The sequence below is a fragment of the Dama dama genome, chromosome 21, assembly GCF_033118175.1.
Source record: "Dama dama isolate Ldn47 chromosome 21, ASM3311817v1, whole genome shotgun sequence".
Taxonomy (NCBI): Eukaryota; Metazoa; Chordata; class Mammalia; order Artiodactyla; family Cervidae; genus Dama; species Dama dama.
Window position 1 is genome coordinate 72,037,354 of NC_083701.1, and position 16,965 is coordinate 72,054,318.

At 35.5% G+C, this 16,965-nt stretch overlaps 1 protein-coding gene across 1 annotated transcript in view; it reads left to right on the top strand.

Moving 5' to 3' along the window:
- MMP16 (matrix metallopeptidase 16) overlaps positions 1–16,965 on the top strand; it is a 386,139-nt gene that overhangs the window by 189,626 nt on the left and 179,548 nt on the right. The window contains exons 2-3 of the mRNA XM_061123824.1: positions 10–158; positions 13,281–13,403. Of these exons, the coding sequence (XP_060979807.1) occupies positions 10–158; positions 13,281–13,403 (272 nt within the window). The remainder of the gene's footprint in view (positions 1–9; positions 159–13,280; positions 13,404–16,965) is intronic.

The window sequence follows — 16,965 nt, forward strand, 5'->3', positions numbered from 1 at the left end:
TTATTGCAGGTTTGGTTACAGAAGTACGGCTACCTTCCACCGAGTGACCCGAGGATGTCGGTGCTGCGCTCTGCGGAGACCATGCAGTCCGCCTTAGCCGCCATGCAGCAGTTCTACGGCATCAACATGACAGGAAAAGTGGATCGAAACACAATTGAGTAAGTAAAGGGCACCTGCCTTCTTTCTGTCTCAGTTCTTGAGCCAAACTGAGTAGTCTGAAGAACTCTTAAGGGAACTTCACCAGCCACCAATGGAATGGTTTGTCTCTTGTGCATTTCTTTGGAACTTAAGTTGATCCAACGAATCTATTAAGCTCTACTTTAACTCCGAACTCCCTTGAGATTTCATTAACAAACAAACACACACAAAATTAAGCTTACTTACCTGGAGTTTAGCAATACATTTTCCAAATAGGAAAGAAAATACCAACAGTGGGAGTCAAAACAGATGTAGAGCGGAAGCCACTACAAGAATGGTGATGCGTGATGCGCCGGCGCTGGCTCGTGCGGCCGGAGGAAGCGGAGTGTGCACGTCTCTTTCCCTAAAGGACGTCATCACAGTAGCCGGAGATTGACCAAGGTCGAAATATTGAAACCAGGGAAAATGAGAAACAGCAAATGAGAGCTCTGTTTTCGATGGGGAGAGAGTCAGAGAGCCCGCCAATAGTTTACTAGCTTTCTGTTAGTGACAGTTCTCACACTAGTGAAATCAAGGGAAGAGTTTTCACTGAAAAGTCTGTGCTTTCAATCTTTTAGTAACAAAGGGCTTATTTCTACTCTTTAATAATATTTGCTATTTTATTTATTGTTTTAGCAATCATTTGTTCATTTATTTATTCAATCAGTTACTCTTTCCTGGGCATTTTATCTGTGAAAGAGGCATATGGAGATTCAAAAAACCTAGTCTCTTCTTCAAAGGAACTTAATTGCAGCAATTACTGTCTCTTAAAATCTACCCTTATAGCCCGTTCCCACAACTTGTTAAGAAAATACAGTGTGAAAGGGCAAACAACACACATATTTCATAGTAGATCCACATGTGTTTTAGCAAGTCATTCACAGAGTCCAATTTGAAAAGATAAACCAGGTCAAAATGCCACTGTGATTTTTTTTTTTTTTGGGGGGGGTGTCAATCACACAACTCAGTATGGCCTATGACAGTCATCATGAGATATGCAAGGGGCATCAGTGGCGGTGGTGGAAGGAAAAGCTTCTGGAAGATACAAGTCAACATTTGCCACAAATAATTTCTATGGAGATTCACAGTTGGATAATTCCTGAACAAGACGACATCAAGAATAATGTAGTAGATATTCTGGTTTCTGAAACCAGTAAACACCTGAACGTATAGAGAATGAACAAATCTTGAATAAGGATTATACTGCTGATGAGCTTATAAATTCTAACTTGCACAGTCATATCAGTCAACAGACTCAATACAGATATTCTTGGATTTTATAAAACGATGATTTTGGAGAAATAATTGATACCACTATCTGAGTAAAAACATCCCCAAAATAAATAAGATGTTAGTTTTGGCAGAGGAAAAGTTAAATGAAGAAGCATGAAAATAAGACAAGTAATCATCTTGGTAAGTCTGGTTTCATGTAGACTGGTGACTCATTTTAATGACAGTTCAGCAGATCATATCTTAAGGATATTTCTGTGCTAAAAACCAATACTTATTAAGGACATACTGTTCTGTATTTATAACTGTTTCAACCGAGGAGTAGTTGTGATAAAAACACAAAAGTATAAAATATTGTATCTGGCTGTCTTAAAAGAAATCAGAGCAAAACAGATACAGCTTTTATCATATAGCAAACACAACTGATTTTATACTTGATTCTTTATTGAATCTTTATTATCTCTGCTCCATGTTATGTTCTGAGTGAAAGATACAAATTAAAGAAATATAGAAAATTGCTTGAGTAGTACAGTACATCTTGTAGCAAAACATTATGATCAGTGTTATAACACAAAGAAGAATGTGCCTTAGTTACCAAGGTCCTTTTCAATGGGAGAGGAAAAGAAAACATGAACGACTTCTAATAATGAGTATAAAGATTTTCCAAAGATTCCATTTTTTTCAGAGGATAAAATGAGGAAAAGCAGAGACAATGAGACAGAAGTTAACCAAAGGATTAACATTTGAAAAACAACTTAGGTTAAAAAAACTGGTAGACAAGTTTGTGGATACTTGGTTGTTTTTTTTTCAGTGGGGGAAAAAAATGAATTATGTGCATATGGGGGCAAGGTATAAAAATCATTATTTAAACATTGAGAAAAAAAATTGAGAGTAAAATAATATAGTAATTGTGGAAATACTGATAAACAAAAGGAATAAAGTGTTATTTTGCATTCTGTGATTTTTTTCATGATATTCTGTATTCACCAAAATGTTTGCCTTGTTGTTATTAATAATTGTCAATAACAATATGATGCTGTAGTTTATTGACAGTTATGTCTGAACATATTTTTCATTGATGTTAAAGTCAATAAAAATTTAGTTTTTCTATTAGAAATAAAAGGAACTTCAAGTCAACTGTATAGCTAGACATAGTCACAAATTATTTTGCCACAAGTACACTGTAAGTTCCGTAACACTGTTTCTAGATAGCAAAGGAGGAGATGATTCATTCTTTCGGTGCAGGGAAGAGTTATTTGTGTCCATTGAGTCCTTGATACTCAAAATACTTCAGCATTTATAATGATCAATATATATCAACCCTACACAATAGGGAAGATAAGAATACGTTTCTCTCTCTACTTTTTTAAAACTGGAAGTCAAATTCTAAGTGAAGTCCAAATTAGTTTCAGAGTCCAGAATTTTTGATATTTACTTGGGGAACTTCCCACTATACCATGCTGTGTACCTTTGAGAAATGACATGTTTTTCTTAAATACATAAAATGTCTGGGCTCAGGTATATATAATTAATTCTTACATATTAAGTTAATTTAATATATGATTTTAAAATTGTATTTTGCTTCTAATACTTATGGTATAAGTATGATGTTAGTCATACTATTTGTTTCATCAAAATAAGAAAACAAATAACAAATGGTTAAAGTTTAAACAGTTTGCAAGCAGTTTGATAAAAATAAATACATTACCTCCCCTAACATTTGGAAAGAGATACTTAAATATTAACTTTGATTTGCATCTGTGAAAACAGAATGAAGCATTAATATAATGCATTCTTTGGAAATAAGAAACCTGTTATCAATATTGGGAATAGAATTTTGAAATAGAATTTCTATTTCTACCAAAATAGAATTTTGGTACTGCTGCCCTATTATCATTGTAATTCTCTCTTAATAGTATACTATCAAATTTTCATTTTAGTCATAACATACCTCTTATCCAAAATAAATATATTATTAGATTATTAAGCAAAATCTCCAGCAAGTCCTGTGTTTTGTTGCTGTGTATGATACAGAACTCTTTCATCCCAACAATTTAAAAAGTGTTGTGGACAAGATTTCTTGTTCCCTAATGCAAAGCTGATAACTTTTTATGAAAATTATGGCTCAGTTTTAAAAACAATAAATTGTGACCTGGAAAACAAATTATCTTAGTTATGCCTATTACCAGATACTAAAATGAGAAAACTGGGTCCTATAAAAGGTGTCGTTTGTGTCTCCCCCACATTTGAGAGCCCCTGCTGATCACTGAAAAGACTCAAGGCGGATAGGTTTGATTTTCTAAAGTAGCTAAAAAAAGGTCTTTGTCAGGAGATAATGGAAGAGGAATGTGTGTAGGATTTATCTGAACCCTTCATGTAGAAAGGGGTCTGAACAGTTTGTAACTCTTCTTTGTCAGGATGATGTAAAAAATACAGAGGTGTAGAGGAAGACATGGGTCTTTTTCTGGCATACAGTGGATCAGATTCCAGACCAAGAGAAATAATGGTGTCAGCATGTAGGCGTTCAAGTAAAATTTCTGTGAGTTACAGCATTATAATGAAAGATCAACTAAATAAGCAGCCTTAAATTTAAAACCAACTGGTTTTTCTGCTTTTGTTTGTTTGTTTTTGGTGTCTTTTTCTTTAAAGGAATGTTATTCTAACTCAATTATTTGGAATTGAAAAAGCACCGTTGCCTTTACATGGAGTGTTACGCCTGGTGGTTGTTTCTAGTGAACCCATTAAAGCCCTGTTAGATGCTCATCATCGCCCCTTCCTAGACTGTGACGCCTGCTCTGTCCTCAGCGTCATCCTCATTGTCACTCACGCTGGAAACCCTGTGGCTTCATTTGCCTCTCGTCTGTTCTTTCCTCTGATAAATCCCCTGTGCTGTCCTTAGTCTCTCAGTCACGTCCGACTCTGCGACCCCGTGGACTGCAGCCCGCCAGGCTCCTCTGTCCATGGGATTCTCCAGGCAAGGACACTGGAGGGGGTTGCCATGCCCGCCTCCAGGGGATCTTCCCGACCCAGGGATTGAACCCGGGTCTCTCGCATTGCAGGCGGATTCTTTGCCAGCTGAGCTATCAGGGAAGCCCCCAGTCTTGAGGTATTTGTTGCTCAGCTCAGATTATGTACCATTTTTGTAATTACACAATTTAAGCAATTCTCTGAGCTTCTGTAATATCAAATGTATGTGTGGTAACAATCCATGCTGAAATTGCATTCTATTATTTCAGATTCCATAAGTTTTTATCTAATTTTAGACTCTTGTTTCAGTCAATTGTTTTCTTTTGATAGACATTTGATGGATTCAGTCTATCATTCTTGGATAATTAAAAGTGATGATGCCAATTATGATCATCCCTGTATTATGTTAAAGAAGTTAACCATTTTCAAACAACAAATTTGTTTATTACTTTAAGTGGTATGTTTTCAATATATAGCTTTTGACTTAATTAGCATTAGTACTGGAGAGATAGTAATAAATACTTACATTGCCTCCATCCCAAAGTGAGCTCACTATCATATATTGCAATGGTTTTTCTGAATTATTGGTTGCTTAACTAATTTTAGTAAGCAAGCTTAGTTAAATTCCATAAGTGAAATACTCTGTTTTATACATAAAATGAGGTATTTTGCAAGAGCACAAAATATAATAAGGTGATAAGAGTCTAAAGTGTTTTAATAATATTAATAGTATTTTTAAATTTTAGTTTAACTTTTCATGTGTACGATGTTATCCCCTAAAGAATACTTGAGATGGGATTTGTAAGGTGATCTTTCATTTTGTTTATCTCTCCATATATACAGTGTGTGTGTGTGTGTGTGTGTGTGTGTGTGTGTGTGTGAATACACATACATACATATATATATATATATATATATTTACAGAAACATATATATCTATACATTTGTATAGATATAATAATCTCAGTAATTCTGTTTAATTTGTTTAAACCATGCCCAGAAACTTGTCTTAATTGAAAATTAAAGATGAAATAAATAGCTTTATTCAGAGAATTATCATGAAACTGTTGTGATATTTGAACTCTTGATTTTGGAATTCAAATATTTATTTAGATATATCAAGAAACATAAGTTTTTTGGTTTACTTGTTCATGTTTCATGATTTTTATTTTTTGTCTAAATTATTAAGACTCTTCATTTTTAATTTGGATGTAAAGGTTAGATCTATCAGTATTTACAGTTTTTTCCTTATTATTTTTGAATATAGCAATGGTACTCAAAGTTATAACATTATAGCTTGAGTCAATGCACATTTTGGTAACTACAGAGGGTTGGTTGATAGCTAAATGAAGGGTCATTAGAGCCCAGTTAAAGGTGAGGTGTGAAAGCTTAAATAAGAGCTGACACTATTAACAGAGCTTTTGTTCACATTGCAGATCATGGGGTCTTAGTACATTTATTCTCTGTGCTTGGGTTTTTAAGTAGTTTAACTTTGCAGTTTCATCTTTTGAATAACATGTGTGTCCATGCAGGCAGCTAATGAGTTGATAGAAAAAAAGAGATCCTGGACTAGAGTGAGCTGTCAGTCTATCTACATTTTGAGCCCTAAGTTAATTTACTTTTGAAAAATCTCCTTTGTGATTGTTGAACTTGGCTCTATGAATACAAGCAAAGCCTAAGAATTTTTAAGGCAATAAAAATAAGCAAGTTTTTTAAATTTCTAGAAAGATTTCTTGGTCAACTTTGATAGTAGATATTATCCTTATCTTTCACTAGAACTTGGAAAAGTTTGGAGGATAGGAACCTGTTTAATATATTATGCTGATGAATACTTTTCAGAGATTACTAATGCATAATGGACAAAATACATATTTTTGACATTTTTTTCTCTTGGTAAAGTTAGCTATATGTGCACAAAGCCACTGTGTGCCACAACCTCAACCCCAAAGGGCAGCATTCACATCTTATTCTATTGAGGAGGTGCCTTTCTGCAGCTCACTAGGGGATCAGGGACATGGACTACAACTTGAAGGAACCTCTTGGAATCATACAATGGGTAGCCCGTATGTTGACATAAATGCCCAACTCACTGTTTTTTTAGCATTACTGCAAATTTGTTTAGAAGCTTGTGGTTATATATTTATATAAAACCAGGATATATATTTATATAAAAGAGGATAATGTATCTGTAGTTATGTTTGTTATCAAAATACTAGGATTATCCCTGTCTTGAATAACAGAGTGTTTTAGGGCTTCCCTTGTGGCTCAGCTGGTGAAGAATCCACCTGTAATGTGGGAGACCTGGGTCTGATCCCTGAATTGGGAAGATCCCCTGGAGAAGGGAAAGGCTACCCACTCCAGTATTCTGGCCTGGAAAATTCCATGGGTTGCAAAGAGTCAGACATGACTGAGCAACTTTCACTTAGGTCAACATGCAAGTCAAAGTGAATTGAAAAATGTAGAAACATAGATATCTGCATACTGCTGCCTCTACTACTTCCTGTAGTAGAAGAAGTACAACCACTTCCTGATATTTGTAAAATAGTATTAAGTATTATAATTATTAGTTAATAATAATAACATTACTATGTGCCAGGAACTGTTCTAAGTACGTCATATGATTTAAATAGTTTAATTCTCACATTAACTCATTAATAGTACAATTGTTTCATTTCAAAGAAGAGGAAACTAAAGGATAGAAAGAAACTGTAGGTTGACTAATAATAGCACAGTGCTTGTGAATCAGTGGAGCTGGAAGGGAGACCTTGGTAGTTTGGCTCTAGAATTACTGCTTTCAACTTATATAATGTAACTCTTCACAAGAAAATTGATTTTAATTATTTTAATTTTTAAGTTGAATTAATTTAAATGATGATATTAATGATCTGCCGAACTAGTTGAAAAGCGTTCTGGGTTCTAAACAGTTAAATCAATACTAAATAACAGTATTATATTTATGAAAATTGGGTGATGCCATCATTTATACCTTGGTTTTACAAAATGTCTCTCTTGCAGGCTAGCACCCTCAGCCCAGTGCTCATTCCCCATGTCTTTGTTTGTTTTGGAATGTCAAGTTAAAATTCTTTGCAAATCAACAGAGAAACAGGGGTGTGTGTGTGTTGACCCACTGAAAAAGAGCAGTGCCTTAGTAATGATACTTTCACAAACAAGTGCTACTTGAAAATAATACACACACACACACACACAAATGCGCTTCAACACCTTTTCTTTTCATATGATGAAGCTATTACCTTAGGTGAGACAATCCACCAATTTTACTTTTTGCATGCAGTTTTGCATTCTTCTGTATAGGTAAATATGGGATTTAGCAAATTGATATGTGAATACAACTAACATTTTGGTGTGTGGTAATTAGAAGTGGATCACCAGACTTTACCTGAAGAGCAACATTTATATGCTAATTTTGCCTTTAGTGTTAGACAGCATTTAATTCACTGATAAGTTATAATAAACACTGACCACTCTTTATGTCATGGAGAACTTAACAACTGTAAGGGAAACAAATGCTTATATAATTAATGAATAAACAGTTGGAATCACATAAAAATCCTGAGGACAGTTTTCACTCACACACTGCATGTCACATTTAGTGTCACCATATGCTCTGATCATATTTTGGAGACTTGACATATTTTGATAGTTAATACCTGTTAATATTTCTGTGACAGAATATTTAGATACATATATTGGTGAGGTTAACATAGAATTATTTTGACCAATGCCCATTAAGTGTTCTTTGAGTTAAATTATTAGTTAATATTACATTATGCCTGTTCTTGTGTTTATTTCTTACACTTAAATCACCTAGTTTATGATTTAATCATATATAAAAGTTTCCACATAATATCCATCTATAGAAGCATTTGTTGAAGGCACAGAACTAGGAGCTACAAAGTCCTTAAGAAACATTTAGGCTAGTAGGGGGTGGGTCATTATGTGCAAAAAAAAATTACATGAAGACCATTCATTTGCTTCATGTTTCTCATGTTCCTCATTCATTTCCTTCATGTTCCTCATTGGAAAGGTCACTGGGTCCGGGCTCCATACAGTGCTCTCTGGCTAGATGCACAGGCTGGTGAGAGACAGAGACAGCATGTACACCTTGATCATACACTGTAATACATGCTGTGTTGAGATGGTAACCTGTACCTGTGGAAATTAAATAATGAAGGAAGATCAGGATTGTCAGTGTCAACAAGGCGGAAAAAGCATTCCAGACAGAAGTCACTGTATACAAAGGCAGAAAGAGATTTGGTTCTTGTAGGGAAAGAGCAAATTAGCCAAGATGACATAGTCAGGCGGTCTTGCCCCACAGCCTCTCACTCTGGCCCCACGTTTTGTAAATAATGTTTATGTAATAGCTGAGATCACTTATAGCACTGGGCATGCGCATCAGGAGGTACTTGCTTGGTCACGAGGTACTCGCTTCGTCCCGAGGTACTCATTTGGTCATGAGGGTACTCGCCTGGTCATGTGGTACGTCATCACGAGGTAGTCACTTGGTCATGAGGGACTTGCTTGGTCACGTGGTACTCGCTTGGTCACGTGGTACTTCATCACAAGGTACTTGGTCAGGAGGTACTCACTTGGTCACGTGGTACTCGCTTGGTCACGTGGTACTTCATCACAAGGTACTTGGTCAGGAGGTACTCACTTGGTCACGTGGTACTCGCTTGGTCACGTGGTACTTCATCACAAGGTACTTGGTCAGGAGGTACTCACTTGGTCACGTGGTACTCGCTTGGTCACGTGGTACTTCATCACAAGGTACTTGGTCAGGAGGTACTCACTTGGTCACGTGGTACTCGCTTGGTCACGTGGTACTTCATCACAAGGTACTTGGTCAGGAGGTACTCACTTGGTCACGTGGTACTCGCTTGGTCACGTGGTACTTCATCATGAGGTACTCACTTGGTCACGAGGTACTTGCTTGCTCACGATGTACTCATTTGCTCATGAGCTGCTTTGTGCGATAGGCCTGGGAGAGCTTCCCCAGGAAGGCCCTGGCTGCTAGCACTGGGGCTACGCTGGGGTGGCGTCCTGGCTGTTTTCCTGAGCTGCTGTCGTGGCCGTGTTATGGCTCCATTATGGTTATGTTGTGGCTGCTGCTACAGCTGCGGCAGCAACCAGCAGAGAGGCTGCGTTATGGCCGCTGGGTCAGCCAGGAGCGAATACACGTGTCTGCAGTTCCTGTGGCTCCTCACGTCTCCTTCCGTCCTCTCAGCTCTTGCCTTGCCTACCCTGGTTTCAGCTAACAGTGTGAACAGCAAGACAGTTGGCGTCAAGAGCAGGATCAGTGATACAGTTCTATAGGAACTTGTGTGGATTTTGGGAATTAAGGGAACAAGGCTTACCCTTGCTGAGTATGCCTGAGTAAGAGTCTGTCTGTAAAAGCATTTTGTACTCAGAACATGTAGGAAACACATCAGTGCTTTGAAAAGATTTATCTTTAGGAGTGAGGAGGCGCTGGTAAGAGATACAGAGAAGTTTTGGAGGCAGAAGAGACTACATGATGACTGATTGGAGGTGAGAAGAGATCTGTGGAAGATGTTACCTGGATATCTGACTTAGACATTTATAAAGACTTTTGGCTGAGATAAGTTGTCAGAGGAATTGTTGCAAATTCGGGGATGGAAAATCATAATTTTTAAATTACATGTAAAGTTAGAAATGATGACAAGATGGCTATATGGAGATGTGAGAATACTTAACCAATTATACTGTATTTTTTTTTTTCTATCATGCTGTATTAACTTAGACTGGGAGCTCTTCAAGAGCTTGTCTTATCTTTTTATCCAGATGTTTTTCATATATCTCTTAGCATATTATAAAAGCTTAAAAATATTGTAGGAAAATGGATCAGGATGGAATGAGTAAATAAATAATTGGAGCATAAGAAAAAATTATATGAAATGGGAAAAAGCTAAAGAAATACATAAGGAACTTAGCAGAGACATCTTTGAGCATAGGAACCAAATTAATACTCATCCCTAAAACCCTTGTCCTTTGGAATATGCAGTGCTTCACTGAGAAAATTTTTACTGATCCAACATGTGCAGAACTTAAAATGGAGATTCACATTAATAAGTTTGAATGTTGAAAAAAACATGACTGTTTTTATCTTCTAATTTTGTGTATTGTGGAAGTAATTCTAGAGAATATATCTTCATTGAAAATATACCTTATCCCGATAACATATCAGTATAAATACAAATTGTAAACTTTTATCCTACTATCCATTTTAAAATGATTTTTCCTCGTGGAGTGTTTGCTTAAATCTTTTCTTTAGTTAAATGTAAGTGTAGTCACATCCCACATTAAATATATTTATTAATATTTAATAATTAAATATTATTTGTTCTCATAATACTTTCAGGGAGATAAGTCAGAATCAGTACTTACCTAAGAAATATAATTTTTGGTTGAGAGTATGATTAATGAAATACTCATATATAAAAGCCATTAAAATTTTCATAAGTCCATCATTAATGCTTAATATTTGTTAGCTGAGTATATCTAGATCTTATAGAATATAATGAAAATATGTTTTCATTAAAAATGTCTCTATTCACCTGTTTATTAAGCATCTTTTAAATGCTAGGAATTGTACAGGTACTGGGAGTATGTAGATCCCCTGCCCTTGACTGTTTATTATAGTCTAGTGAAATGTCCTTCAAATTTAGTGATTAAGAGAGTCCTGGGAAGTAAGACGTCTCAGTTCTTAGTTCCAGAGACTTCAGCTTCATAGAGCTGGATAGCCTTCTAGACATTAGCATTTGCAAGACATCTCAGTTGGTTTGGAGACTTTAAAAAAAGGAAAGAGTGATTTGCTTAAGTACTTCTACAATGCATTATAAATGAGAATGGTGTTTTTAAGCCTGGTAACCCCAGTGTTTACATTATTACTGGCAACAGAATAGAAGAGGACAAATGTATAATGCTTATCAGGAAAGTGATGTCTTTCTTAAAAAGTAAAAATTGTGCTTTCGTTGTTGCATGACACTATTATGTTTATAAAAGCTGGTTAGCTGATTTATCCATGTAATATGTTACCTATTCCACTCATTTTCATGGAATGGACATCTTTAGACAGTCACCTCTGTAGTCAATTAGTTTCTATATAAAGAGCGTAGAAATTAAGTATTTGATGAAATATAATGAAAATTGATTCTTTTCTCATTTCTACTTTCTGAACCATGTAACATCATGAAGATTCTGCTTTAGTTTGTAATTGTTAAATAAAATGAATGGTAAAGTTATTTTATGAGTCACTAGTGAAAAACTTATCAAAATCATGAAAATGTTTCTCGGTAGACAAGAGGAAAGTACATAGAAAACATGACAATGGTCAAATGAGACCTTCCAAAAAAAAAAGTTAGACAACTGTATCTATATAAGCATTAACAATCAATAAGTCAAAACCAACATTTTATTTTCCTAATGTTAATATTTAAATTTTATTTGTGTGATACTAAACCTCATATTCAGAAAAAAATTCTTAAGCATTAAGTTTGATTATTATGAAGGATTCAGAGAATGGATGTTATTTAGAAATTGGAATAATGCTTAAAATGAAAAGAAGAAAAAAATGGAAAAAGGCAAATGTTATTTGGGTTTTTAAAATAATTTCCTTATGTGTAAGCTAGAAAAGAGTAGCATATATCTCCTTGTTCAGTTCAGTCGCTCAATCGTGTCCAACTCATTGTGAGTCCATGGACTGCAGCACACCAGGCCTCCTTGTCCCGGAGCTTGCTCAAATTCATGTCTATTGAATTGGTGATCCCATCCAACCATCTCATCCTCTGCCATCCACTTCTCCTCCTGCCTTCAATCTTTCCCAGCATCAGGGTCTTTTCCATTGACTCAGTTCTTTGCATTAGGTGGCCAAAGTTTTGGAGTTTCAGCTTCAACATCAGTCCTTCCAATGAATATTCAGGACTGATTTCCTTTAGGATGGACTGGTTGGATCTCCTTGCTGTCCAAGGTACTCTCAAGTCTTTTCCAACACCACAGTTCAAAATCATCAATTCTTCAGTGCTTTGCTTTCTTTATAGTTCAACTCTCACATCCATACATGACCACTGGAAAAACCATAGCCTTGACTAGACAGACCTTTGTTGGCAAAGTAATGTCTCTGCTTTTTAATATGCTGTCTAGGTTGGTCAGAGCTTTCCTTCCAAGGAGTAAGTGTCTTTTAATTTCATGGCTGCAGTCCCCATCTGCAGTGATTTTGGAGCCCCAAAATGTAAAGTCGGTCACTGTTTCCGTTGTTTCCCCATCTATTTGCCATGAAGTGATGGGACCAGATGTCATGATCTTAGTTTTCTGAAAGTTGAGATTTAAGCCAACGTTTTCACTCTCCTCTTTCACTTTCATCAAGAGGCTCTTTAGTTCTTCTTCACTTTCTGCCAAAAGGGTGGTGTCATCTGCATATCTCCTTGAGTCCTGGAATTTAAGGCCATGTAGTAGATTTTTAAAGCTATAAGAGACCTTAGTTATAATTAATTGTACAAAGTCTCATTTTATGAATGAGAGTTACCCAAAGTCATATATCTTGTTAACAACAGATTCTAGTTAGAAGCTTCAGAATATCTATTCCACATTTAACTCAAAGTGAATTAGAAAAATTATGTAAAGGATATGAGTTATAAACTAGTTATTCTTGATTATTTAGGAAAAAACATACTTTTTTCTTAGATTCAAATGTGATAAAACACAAAATTTCCTTTCTTAAATAAATTTTTAATATATATATTTAATAAAATGTCCTTTATTGATTTCTTTTCCCGGTTTTATTATCACTGTCATAGCTTCTCATTGGGCTTCTTTTTGAAATTAATCTTTAGATTTGTTGGGTAATAACTGGAAAATGTTGCTTTTTGCAGCTGGATGAAGAAGCCTCGATGCGGTGTGCCTGACCAGACAAGAGGGAGCTCCAAATTTAATATTCGTCGAAAGCGGTACGCGTTAACAGGCCAGAAGTGGCAGCACAAGCACATCACTTACAGGTAAAGTAGCTAAGCATGATTTATTTATTTATTTATTTTTTTTACCATTTTTTACAACTATTTGACATTTTTGTTGAGATCTTATACACATTGACTCCATGGTAACATATAGTGATGTTCTGGTAACATAAGGAACCAAAAATTGCAATTAAGAGAATAAGTTGTCCATCTGGGGGCCCAGTACACAGGCATTTCTTGAAACACTTTTGTAAACTCGATCTTCCAGCTTCCTTAGTGAATTCTAATATTCTGAGAAATTTTCAAATGAGTATTCTAATACACAACATTCTTTAACAAGTATTCACGGTCAAAAAAATTATCAAAGTATGTAAATAATTGCAATGTAAACAATATGTCTTTGAATTATTAATTAACTTTTAGTGTTAGTGCAACCATTTCACTTTCTATTTTTGACAACGATGCAATGTATCTTCTGTTCTTGTCTGCAATGAAGGATGCCCAAGGGATGAGAGTATCTTCCAATCTGAAGTGGCAGTTGGCTCCTGGTGGAGATGTTCATATTTATTCACTAATTAATTGAACAACACATTTTTGAGTCCCAGTTTGGACAAAGAACAGTGCTAGGTTCTGGAGGTATAACAATAAATAAAGCCTAGAGACTTCACCTTTCCTCGTGGTATTACAGTCATATGGAGAAGTTGAACAGCCATATGAATGCGATGCCCGTTTTGAAAGGGAAGCAACAGGATGCAAGAGAAGTATAAGCCATGGTCATTCAACCTAATTTAGTAATCCAGGGCTGGTCTCCCTTCTGTCTTAAAAGTAATAGGGTATATTAAAGGAAATTCTCTATATGATCACCTTAATAGATACAGAAATGTGTTCAAGAAAATTTAATTCCACTTATGATAATTTGGAATTAAAGCAAAGAAGATGTTTAATCAGAAAAGTGGCATCTACAAAGACAAAAATCACCACTGCCTTATGTATTTCACATATAACATGAACACTATAATGTGAGGTGTTGGGAGAAATACTGTTAAGGAAAACAACAAAGTACTTGCTCTTTCTACCCACTTCCAACAACATTGCACAGCTGCTTATAGTTGTAAGGTAATAAAATAAAATAAAAGATGTAAGGATTTTTAAAGAAATAAAACTATCTTTAGTCATAGTTGTATTACTTTCTAACAGAACACCCAGAATAAACTCTAGATAATTTTTTAGAAATAATAAAATATATCCAGGTTAAAAAAAAATAGATTTTATTTTTAGAGCCATTTTAGGTTTACAGAAAAGTTGAGCAGATAATACAGTTATTCTCAACCCCCCCACCCCCAACTTATATACACACTCACACAGTTTCTCTCTTATTGGGTGTTTGTTACAATTGTTGAGCCAGTATTACTGACTAAAATCAATAGTTTGCACCAAAGCTCACTATTTGTGTCACAGTTTTACAGATTTTGAGAAATGCGTATCATAGAGCATTACAGTGCCCGCGTGTGTGCATGCGCGGTCACTTCAGTCATGTCCGACTCTCTGCTGTCTGTAAACGGTAGCCCAGCAGGCTGCTCATTCCATGGGGTTCTCCAGGCAAGAATACTGAAGTGGGTTGCTGTGCCCTCCTCAGAGGATCTTCCCAGCCCAGAGAGCAAACCCATGTCTCTTGCATTGCAGGCAGATTCTTTACCACTGAGGCACTGGGGAAGTCCCGTAGAATTACAGTATCACACAGAAGAGTCTCACTGCCTTGAAAATCCTTTGGTGCACCTACTCATCCCTCTTCTCTGGAAACTACTGGTGGTTTTAATATCTTTATGGTTTTTGCCTTTCCTAGAATGTCATATGGTTGAAAACACCAACCATAGCCATTTCAGCTGTGCCTTTTCAGACTACCTTTATTCACAAAATAATATGCATTTAAGTTTCCTCTGTCTTTTCATGACCTGATAGCTCATTTCTTTTTATTGTATTACTGAGTAATATTCCATTGTATGGGTTTATCACAGCTTGCTTACCTGTTCATCTGCTGAAGATTTTTTGGTTGCTTCCAGTTTTGGGCAATTATTAGTAAGGTTGATATAAACATGCATTCTGGTTTTTGTGTGGGCTTTAGTTTTCAACTTATTTGTCTAAACACCGGGGTGTGGAATTTTGCTGATCATAAGGTAAGACTATGGTTAGCTTTTTAAGTAACTACCAAACTATCTTCCAAGTGGCTATACCATTTTCCATTACTACCAGTGATGAATGAAACTTACTGTTACTCTGCAAGTTTGTCAAGATTTAGTGCTGTCAATGTTCTGGATTCTAATAAGTGGTTACTCAATTTTTTAACTCACAATTCTCTAACGAATTGTGAAGCTAAGCATATTTTCATATTTTACTTGTTTGCCATCTGCACATCATCTTTTGTGAGATGACTGTTTAGATCTTTTGATCAACTTTTGAGTTGTTATTTTAAGGGTTTTATGTATATTTTGGATCACAAATATTTTATCAGATATATTTTCAATTTGTTGTCTCAGTCCATGGCTTGACATTCCATTGTCTTTTCAGTATATTTTGTAGAAGTTTTAATTTTAATGAGTTCCAACTTATCAATTATTCTCTTTTCTATATTGTGCTTTTGGTGTTTTATCAAAAAAAAAGCATATCCAAACCAAAGGTCACTTAGAATTTCTCCTATGTTATCTTTTAAAATTTTAATAGTTTTACATTTACATTTAAGATTTTGATCCAGTTTTGAATTTTGTTTTTGTGAAAGGTGTAAAGTCAGTTGTCTAGAATTCAAGTTTTTTGCCCATGAATTTTCAGTTTTTCTAGCACTATTATAGGTTAGAAAGACCATCCTTTCTCTATTGCCTTTGATCTTTTATCAAAGGTCAGTTGCCTATGTGTGTAGGTAAATTTCTGGGCTCTTTATTCTGGTTCATTGAATCATGTGTCTACTCATAAAACAGTGTTACATTTCTGGATTACTATAGTCTTGATACCAGATACTGTCAATTTTCTGATTTTATTCTTCAGTATTTTGGTGTGTATTCAGCATCTCTTACCTTCCCACATAAACTTTAGAATTAGTTTGCCATCATAGGCCTCCCTCAGAAATATTCTGGGTTCAGTCCTAGACCAGCACAGTAAAGTGAATATATCAGTCAAGCAGAAATAGCAAATAAAATAAATGTCATGATTGTTTTGGCTTATCAGTATGTCAAAGTATAGAAGTTATGTTTACACTACACTGCGGCCTATTAAGTGTACAACTGCATTATGTCCAAAGCACCATGTGCATGCTTTAGTTAAAAATACTTTATTGATTAAAAATTGCTAACCTTCAGTTGTTGATAACTGCTGAGTGATCAAGGTGGTGGTTGGTGAAAGTCATGGTCTGAGGCAATTTCTTAAAAGAAGGCAATATTGAATCTTGCTACATTGATTGACTCTTTCCTTTATGGGTGATTTCTTTGTAACATTCAGTGTTGTTTAATAGCAGTTTACCCACAGTAGCCCTTCTTTCAAAACTGAAGTCAGTTCTCTCGAACTCTGCCACTGTTTTATCAACCAAGTTTACATCATATTCTAAATCCTTTTTCTG